The sequence below is a fragment of the Montipora foliosa genome, chromosome 8 (assembly GCF_036669935.1).
Source record: "Montipora foliosa isolate CH-2021 chromosome 8, ASM3666993v2, whole genome shotgun sequence".
Classification (NCBI taxonomy): Eukaryota; Metazoa; Cnidaria; class Anthozoa; order Scleractinia; family Acroporidae; genus Montipora; species Montipora foliosa.
Window position 1 is genome coordinate 51,922,063 of NC_090876.1, and position 10,000 is coordinate 51,932,062.

The window sequence follows — 10,000 nt, forward strand, 5'->3', positions numbered from 1 at the left end:
GAAAGCAAGCTTTTGATCCAACTGAGGCTTATCGATGTTTTCATTTGGAAAGCTTATTTCGGTAGAAATAGGATTGAAAAACGTTTTTGCATGTAGCAACAAATGCCCTCTGCTTATTTCAAGGTCGCAACTTGGACTCACTCAAAGATAGCTTAACAGTGGACAGTCCACTGTTCAGTTATGTGGTCAGGTCACTCACTCCACCCATAATTACTGACCCATAAAGAGTTGAAGATTAATTATCCGTAATTCATTTGATTTGAAAATCACGAAAAACAAACAGTCCTTTGCTAACCAGGAACTTAATTGCAGAAAAAGATTTTTACTTAAAATATCAACACAAAAGGCTCAGAACTTGTTAATAGTTCAGGTTTATTCCGAACTTTGATGACTACATACTATTTTAGTGTATATCTCGAGTTCGATGTAACAACTAACATAGATGTTCATACATTCTTAACTCCAGGTTATCACAGTCCTTTGTCTACAAACGAGTTTCCTCTTACATATTACCATCGTCTTTTAAACGTGTAAATACAATGCAGTCTTCGCAATAAAGACCGACCATTTCTATTGGTCAAATCATATTTGTAACTAAGGACCAGCCTTAGTTGCTGACGTTATTAATTAAATTCTCTCTATCAGGGCAAAGAGTGTGGATTCGCAACTGACCTTCCAAATTGAACGAACGGTCGGCATCTCTCAGGAAAAACGTTTAGTTGAGTATTCTGAATGCACACTGCGTGGACGCTGTATTAACAGCTTCCAGTAAAGTCAGTGTAGCATACCTTGAAGTAACATGTGTTTGCTAAAAGGTTCCCTTAGAGTAATAGCGTGGTCATCACAGCCCCCGTTTTTGCATAGTATATAGTATTTTTTTTAACTAAGACATTTTTTTTACATTTTGTGAGCTGCGCTTCTTTTTCATGCGAATATTTGTATTTTTGAGTAGTTCATAACTTGCTTAATTTCTTAACTGATTGTTTCTTCGTAAGAGAAACTGCAAAAACTTAGATAAGATGATCCTAGTAATTTGGGTTCAATTACACTTCTCTGTGTCACATAAATTATTCTGGCGTCTTTGAATAAATTCCCGAAGTTTGACCATTCAGTTTCAGTTTTGTCACTCTTTGCTCCATCAAACATTTAAACGAAGGCTATTATGTAATAGTTTCCGTTGTGATGTTTACTGTGGTGCTACACATTTTGGGAGGGCGCGGCTCATATCATAGTGTGAAATTTAAGAGTGAAGGGTTAGTTTCTAAAGAAACTGTGGTGCTGCGTCGGTGGGGAAGTAGTATACAAAAATTTGGTTTTATCAACGGAGTTGATAATGTAAATTGGCCACCGTACAGAGATTCTAAAAGCTGGGTTAGGGTTAGAATCTCTGTACGGTGGCCAATTTACATTATCAACTCCGTTGATAAAACCAAATTTTTGAAATTTAAGAGGTTCCTTCTTCTGCACCTGTTTATTTTCATGTTTCAAACTGAACTCATTTAGGAAAGCATCATGATGAGGAAAATTGTTTATGTGTTGAGTTCAGTTTTCCAAATTGAGTTCTACGAGGTTCAAGGGTTAAGAACGCCTCATAAATAAAAAAGTGCTGACCCCCGAGTAAATTAACGTGTCACGCCCATTTAGCGCTTCGCCGTTCGATCAATACTCACGAAACGTAATTCCGACCGTGGTACTGTCAACAACTGAAAGAACTCATACGAACAGGAAAAGAAAAACCTTTCTGCCAAATAATTTTCACATCTAAAATTGGCCAAAAACAGAATTTTGTGACATGAGTGGATTTACAATTTCTCTTCGCAACGTTGCTGATCGATTATTGGCAATAACTGTGCATGATTATAACTTAATATTTTAATTTTATTTATTGTAATCCAAAGTTAATTCTTCCTCACGGTAGAAAAATCACACCCTCACGGAGGGGCAGTACTTTCCGCGAAAAAACTAAACTTGCGTTTGTGTTACTCTAGCTAAAAATTCGAGCTTCCGTAATTACAGAATAAATTCCAGTCTTGATATCTTTACTAAATATAATAGGTGTTAATTTACTTGATAAGTGGCCTGTCTCAACAGTGGATAAACGATTTGACGAAAACCTCTTGTTCATGTTCCAAAATTTGTGCATATCGTGGTTTGACCGTGCAGCTTGAATGAGGGTCTACTCATATTCCTCCCAAATATATTCTCCTAGGTCCAGATCTAATAGGTTGTCTAAACAAGAATAGCGAAACGATACATTAATAACAATGCAAACCACAAACAAATGTTAAGTGCGCCATTGTCGATCTAAGGATTTAAGAGGTCGACAATTCAACTTACGCCGTTACTGAGAGTACATTTTTGCAGTTAATCTTTGACTTTAAAAATTGTTTAAGTCGATTAGATCAGTCCTATTTATTTACAATGGATCATATAAAAGCTAACGAGTTCGAAATGATATGTTTGATAGCAAATAGAATCTAATCGGCAGTTGTTTGCAATGTTGATTAAAGCGCCATATTACATATAAACACGGTTTAAGAAAAACAAACAATTCGGTATCTTCCAAAAATCTTTAAGATTCCTAGGCAGCCACTATTTGCTCGACATACTTTCGATGAAAATTATGATTCGATGAAAAAAAATTGACTCGACAAATCTTGACCCCCTGCGGTTAGCTTTATAACAAAGGCAGATTGATTAAAATAATCAGACCTCACATGAAATGGATCACGCGATGTAAACTGGTCTTTAATGCAATAAGAAAGATGGATAAGCCTACCTTCATCGCAAAATGGTTCAAAAAGGAATTTAGGTAATGAAAGAGATGGTGGGATTCCAGCTGCCAAAGTAAGGCTGTCTTCAAATCCTGGAAACGTCGGCATAAGGTCTTCGGATGAAATTCTTTCCAGGCCTTCAGGTGCCGCCTCTTCCAAGATGTCCGTAAGGCAAGATATGTAAACCGCGGCTAGTCGGATGGTTTCCGTCTTCGAGGGCTTCTTTTCTCCAGGAAAAAGTGGAATTAAATCACGGAGTCTTTCGATGTGGGCGTTGAGGTTCTGCACTCGACTTCTTTCGCGAGCGTTTGCCATCCTCCTCTGCCGGCTGACTCCAGTCAGACGAGGTCCTCGGCGCCTAGCTCTCTTTTTCCCCCGTGTTTTTTCTGCAATTGGGGAATTAAGTTCCCCCTCCATGTTGACTATGTCCTGCACGCAAGTGTTGTGTGTTGCAAATGAGGCGGAGGTGGCTTTGTATGAGTCAGTTATCACCCCGAACAGGGTTTGGCTTGTCAGCTCGAATGGTTTCCATTTCGAGCGCGCATCAAAACGGAACTCGTTTGACATAATAGAGAACAGAAACGTAAACACATGATATATTCTGAGATAACGCTTCAACAGATTTCGTTTACCCTGTTCTGATTCGATTCGATCTTGATAGCACTGCGTTCCTCACAAGCCTATCAAAGCTCTTTTTTAATCATTCACCATCGTCGCATTTATTAAATTACAAAAAATACGTCAATACATTTCTTGAGTGTTGCACATTAAAGAATTGTTTGGATGTATTCTCAACCATAAATTCATTGCAAAGGATGAAATTGAGATAGACGACTCTGCAACATACTCAAGTTAAATAAGATTACATTACGTGGTGAATGATCTTTTTTTCGGAAATTCTGTTGTACTTTTTAAAGAGTCAACTGAACAAAAAAGTCGTATTCTACGTCTACTTTAGCTTCTATTCTCTTGGCACCGCTTTCATTTTACTCAATATTTTTGTCATAGCGTGATTGAACTTTATTTAATGTCTCTCCCTTTGCGTTTGTCGCCGCTATCATGTGCGAAGACAGTTCCTTTAATGACATATCGCATGTGCTACAACCTTTACGAACCATTGTGACTCTTTGACCCTCTGACACTCTCTTGTCTGTGTTTATTTATTTCACGTAACTGTTTTGAAAGGACGTTTATTTTATCACGTACTGAAAGGACGACTATTTACAAATTTACTATTGATTTATAAAAATGCCATTATCGATTTAGCTGTAGTTTCCTGTTAGGCCATTACACCAACACAATGATGAGTTGAGGTCTGGTAAATGTACATGTTAACTGCTCTAACGTAAACATTTTCAAATCCTTTCGTATATTTTTGTTAACAGACGTCGAAACGACGCCCAATTTAACGGGGAATACCACGTGAATCATAAAACTTCTTTTAAGGCCCTTTCATAGTATTTCTTTGATGTACTCATTTAAAAATCGGTCCTGTTAAACCAATTAGCCTTAAATGTTGATAGCAAATTAAGCTGTTTAATTACGTCACGCCGTGTAAACTTCAGTAAACCTGCGTTCATTGAGTTGCGTATCTCAGAAAGGATGATATTCACTCCAAAGTCACACCTTCCATCCATTGAAACAATTAATATTCGAAAGCCTTTTTATCAATCATGACCAAGTACATGTTTATATGAATTTGCGTCACAAAACTCGCAAAGAAACTGATTTCTGATTACATGACCTGCGGTTTGAGGCATTTTGCGTAACACTTGTTTTCATTTAAATGAAATGTCGCCACCGATGTTTTCATCATGTAGTTTTGATTTACAGCTCTTTATCACTTGTAAATTAAATATATCCTGTAGCACCGACCCGATTGCGAACCTCGGCTGGTATCTTCAGACTGAACATGTATTTAATTAACAGTGAATTTTCCACATTATTAAACCCGACCATCATCAGACTTTTGGAGCCGACATAGATTTCGTGATATTTATTTGTTTAATTTCAATTTTTATAAAAACTTAATGCTATAACTGTGATACGAATTATCTGGAATCACGAATGCGTGCATCCAGTTTACAGCTTAGCCTGCTGAGTTTTTCCTATGTAACTATGAGTTCAACTAAATTGATTTCCCTCTTTCGAGGAAGGCTTAGCTAAGAATGAGACAGACAACAGAAAAACTCTTATAATTAGGATAAATCTGGGAAATCACTTCTTCGCACTCTTAGGTCTTTAAGTGGATGAGCTACGACGGAGAACTCATTTTATGCTCTTGCTTTCTTTTCAGTGGAGGAAATTTGACCATTGTAAGTAACTGTTGCCTTCTTATCGAGAAAATTGCAGGGTTTCATACCAGCTGATGAATCAGGATAAGGTAGCACTCTGCGTTTAATTTCGTCCCTCGTAGATAAGAGGCTTAGCAAGAAAGCAGCTGAACAGCCGCATATTGTCTTAAGTACTTTCTTCATTTTGTGAAGGTTCGGCCGGGGGAGGGGATGGTTGTCAAACTAGAAGTTAGGGCTTACAGATCTGTAAACCGAGCAATAGTTGTGGACAATAACGTGAGTAAAAAGTATCAACAATTTCAATGAAATTGGGGGTGCCGACAGTAACATCACATTGCTTAAAGTAGACCACAGTTTCACTCGAAATCTTTGATCAGGGAGATGAATCAATGAGAAAGAGCTTAAAATGCATTATCAACACGATTTAATGTTCACGATTGGTGCATGTTGTCAGTACATATCTGGCTTACTCATCGCTCTCTCTTGCAGTCTAAAGAGGCTGAATTGCTAAGGGCGCAGCACGACGAGGTCGGACAGAAGAAGCAGTGCTGCCGGCCAAGCGTTCGGCCCCAGAACACAGCGCTGCACCACAGCCAGATGTAATAAGCTGGGAGTCGATTTTTGTAGGGACTAAAACCGGAGTACCCGGAGAAAAACCCTCGGAGTAAGACTGAGATCGAAATCTCAGCCACCGTACGAATACTGCTGACAGGATTCGATCCCTGTTTCGCAGAGGCGGGAGGCACGAGCATTATCAATTTTAATAATGGCCATCCATCCATCCCTCCGTACAGGTTTTAAGTGCCAAAAATCTAAAAACCTTTCTTCTTTCTGTAGTCAGGTTAAGAAAATGAACACATTGGAAAGCTCGATGCTATGCAACGATAATTGACTTCCCCCGCATTTAAGTATGAAAGGGTAAACAGCCTCATTACGTTTCAGAAAGCTGCGCCCAAATGTGATGTTTTTTGAATGAATTTGGTCATGCTTGCAAATATTTTGGTTCCAAAGTGCTGTTCCGTGTGTGTGTTACGGAAGTCTTTTGCTGGTCAGTCGTGGACTTAGGGAAACAGAGGAAGGAAAATATAGTTTACTACGTCACACTTTTGCCCTAAAAGGAAACTGTATGTGTCCGAAGCCAATGCAAGGGGCACTTTATCATGATAAGAATGGCCAAACTGGCAGGTTTTATTTTTAATTCCGTTGTAAAAATAATATTGGTTTTTACAAATGCAACATTCCTAAAGAGAATCGATTAAGATTGGCAACTTGATCCAGAGCATAAAAGGAGGAAGGAAAGAAGACTGTATGACAAAATAAACAGCCTTCCACTTCCAGGATATTGAGAATTTGTAGTGAAATGGAATAAGAAGTCATTTTAGATTCGGAGTAGCGGTTCACCCATTATAGTCATTAAAGGATTAAAGCAATGCTATCTCCTTAAAAGACACGTTTACTGAGAATCAAGAACACTGATTTCTTTGCTCACTCGTCCCTTTAAGGTGAAACTTGCACGATCTTGCAAACGCTGTTAGTTTCGCGCCCAATTATTTTACTGAGTGTGCGTTTAAAAGTAAAGAGTTTTCAAATTCTCATAAACTTAAAACAAACTAACACCGCAAATTGGCACTTACCTCTTGGAAACGGTGCACAGGGCGTTGCAAATCTAACAAGAACGCGGTCAGTTACCACTACCCGTAAACCTACCACATAGCATTCGAACAATAGAACATAGTGAAGATTTGGAAAGAAAAAGTTTTATTCATAAGCATATATTAGCGAAAATTAATTGAGTCAAAGCCAGAGTTAAAACGCGGCGCTCTGGGGAAATCAGTGCTTTCGTGCTGTTTTGTTATTTTGGTATGGAAGATTACAGTTTAAATTTTCAAAGAGATATTAATCTTTTGCAAAAGTGTAGGAAAGATACCATATCGAAAAACTCTTCAAGTTAATTTTAATCAAAACAAGACAGCAGCTGTTGGGGTGGACTACTTTGACCCCGAACAATATGTGGTTTCATCGTTACCTTTTCATCGCTATTCTTCATGGTAAACAAAACCGTAACATACTTCGAAGCGCAAATTAAAACGAACTCTTTTATTTGCGTTAAACATATCAGAGTTTTACACCCTCACTTGAGTCATTTTTTTTTGATTGAGCACAGAAGTATTTCAAAACTTTTTTCATGGTTAAAAAAATTACGGGATAAACGAAAGAGAGGGGAATAAAGGTGAAAACTATCACTTACAGGAAAATTCCGACCGGTGAACGTATTGTACATTAGCACATTCGATTGAAGCCGTCCTAAAATCTTCACTCGAGCGCACATTTAGAAACAATTATCCTTACTTGGTACGTGTGATTCACAAGCTGTCTGTAAGGATACACCAAGACGAGCTGCAAATGAATGAACTTTTAAAAGATGAAAAGTGATCTAGACTGGTTTTGTATTTACGAATAGAGCAAAAAGATTCCCAAGAATATAAACACAGTAAGCAATTTCACTGAGGTTGCGCGGCATAAGCCTTAGCTTATCTTTGCAACCAAATGTAGTAGGATGCCATAGATAACAGTTTCCAACCAAAAACTAGCCGTCCTTAGGTTTTATCAAATCTTAATCGTCTTTCAACGTGGTAAACATGATTTGATGGCAAGGAAGCACGTTGTTTATGTATCAGTGAGCTGATTAATTAACTTCCTCGATGTCCAAAAATCGGCACGTGGTATAAACTGTCAGTGGCTGCCGTACCCTGGCCGGGGCCATATCGAAAGAGATTCAATAAAACCAATGTGTGATATGTTTCTTGATTTAAAAAATAAACGGTTTGTCGCTTTAGAATTTACAAGAAACTTTTCTGATATGTACCCGTAAACAATTTTACGTCAGATGAATAAAACTCATCCTGAAAGAGAGTACAAAGACAAATGAAAGTCGATGATATGTCTTTAAAAATTCACTGCAACGTTTTTCCATTGTCTTTGTTCTCTCTGCCTCACTTATCAAGCTGAATATTTAGGGGTATTTCGGAAATGGCCTAAAAATCCAAGCAACTCTTGGTAGTTCCAAAGAGATGGAAGTCGAACTAAACAAGAAAAAAACACGGCTAATCATTTGATCACGGCGAAAATTTTTATAGAACTGAGACTATGAAACATTGCCTATGAAAAACATTCACCTTTTTTGCCGAGTTTTATCAATGCCTGTCAGTCGGGATATTTAACTTAACGTTACCGCAAACGGGCAAACTGGGATATGGTTACTACCGCAGCAGTTAACGTACACTTATCGAATAATTATCGAATTAAGAAATGACACTAGGCAGGTTCTCCGGAAGGGCTCTCCGGGAAATCTTGCAAAATCCGCCGTTCTCCGGCTATTAAAAAAGACCGGCTTGGTTCATTGAACAATTCAAGATATGAATAAGACTGCTTAGTAAGTACAATTTTTGCATTTTTTAAAAATCTTTCCGTCCATTAAAGACCACAAGCCGCGCTCATTTGACATAGGAAAATCCTTAATTGGTTGCTTCCAAGAAGACTTTGACGGACTTGGCTAACACTCCAGGCCTTAAACAAAGATCAGAGGCACTATTAAATTCAGGGCTGCAATGCATGCTTTTTAATGGAAATTTAAGTCTTTATTGTACATTCATGCACGCTGATAGATGATTTGTTTGAATTTGTCGGGACAATGAAGGGGGAACAGCCTAATTTGACTGTTTTGCAGAGATTAAACTTATCTATCTCATGCGGGAAATGCTAGAGGCATTCTTCATTAAAAAATTCACGGAACGAAGAGGAAGTTCATTTAAAATGGCGCGGATTTTCTCTGTTAAACAAGACAACAAAGTTTACTTTAGGAAAATTGATTGCCTTCCTCTCACGAGAAAAGCGTGTGTTTTCTTCTAATAGATATAAATTATTTGCGCTAGATGAGTATAACCGATGTTATATTTCAACAGCCAAAAGAATCCAGTGCTTCGCATTAGCGATAAGTTGTGCAAGGAATTCGTTTCAGTTTTTAACCTTTGGAAGCTGCAATTTTCATACAAAAACAATCAAGTTATGCATCAGTCTCAGCGGAAACGAAAAAATCCTCTATGACAAAAAATAAAATTGACGTGTTCTTAATGGAGGAAATGTTTGCCTGACAATGACATATCTCCCGGTTGCATGGATAAAGGTTACATTTCCAATTCCTCTAGCGTTTTGAGCAATCACGTTTCTCATTTCTGGAAAGTCCTTTTCATACTTCTCAGTTCAGTGTCTTGCTTCTTGGACTTCTTAGAATATGTTTGCGAGGTCGCTAGTAGTAACGGAACCCAAATCATCTTCTTTCCAAAGGAAAACTGTCAGGTCTGTAAGAAAACAAGACATGGTCACAATACGCAGTTATCTCCTCATCAAAAAATGTTTATCTACTCCCGTTAAATTGCTGAAGGCGTTTAGAAAGTGAGATCCGTATAGTGTTTCAAACAAAGCGAATTAATGCGAATTTCAGTGCCCTATTGTTGAATAAATAATAAATTTAAAGGAATAAAACAAACCAAGTTTAATGAAAAACACAAATGTCCTGGAGTTTTTAGTAGCTAATCAAATTTCGTCTACGTTACCTCCACTTTCCAAGTTGAATGGATCAAACTCCACTAGAGAAGTTACTGACATCTCCTCATCCAGGCTTTGCCCGGGCATAAGTTCTGGGTGGTCAGTATTTCCCACGGCCAACATATCTGTCAAATGAGAAATGTAGAGCGCTGCTAGTCTTATGGTATCGGTCTTTGAAGGTTTTCGTTCGTTGGGAAACAATGGAATGAGGTCTCGCAGGCGATCTATGCAATCGTTGATGACGTGAACCCGATTTCGTTCCCGAGTATTTGCTATCCTTCTTTGCTTGCTCAGACCAGTCAATCGTCTCCCTCGTCTTTTGGTTTT

At 38.1% G+C, this 10,000-nt stretch overlaps 2 protein-coding genes across 2 annotated transcripts in view; both read right to left on the reverse strand.

Annotated features, from left to right (window-relative positions):
* Positions 1-353: 353 nt before the first annotated feature.
* On the reverse strand, positions 354-3,327 carry LOC138012931 (neurogenin-1-like). Its single transcript, XM_068859866.1, has 2 exons — positions 2,780-3,327; positions 354-2,229 (listed from the first exon to the last, which is right to left on the reverse strand). The coding sequence occupies exons 1-2, from the start codon at positions 3,189-3,191 to the stop codon at positions 2,177-2,179; spliced, it is 465 nt and encodes a 154-aa protein (XP_068715967.1). The 5' UTR covers positions 3,192-3,327; the 3' UTR covers positions 354-2,176.
* Positions 3,328-7,887: 4,560 nt separating this feature from the next.
* LOC138013125 (basic helix-loop-helix transcription factor scleraxis-like) overlaps positions 7,888-10,000 on the reverse strand; it is a 2,299-nt gene continuing 186 nt past the window's right edge. Inside the window, exons 1-2 of the mRNA XM_068860108.1 lie at positions 9,682-10,000; positions 7,888-9,426 (exon numbers count right to left, since the gene is read on the reverse strand). The exon at positions 9,682-10,000 is cut by the window's right edge and continues 186 nt beyond it. Coding sequence (XP_068716209.1) covers positions 9,353-9,426; positions 9,682-10,000 — 393 coding nt within the window. The 3' untranslated portion in view covers positions 7,888-9,352. The remainder of the gene's footprint in view (positions 9,427-9,681) is intronic.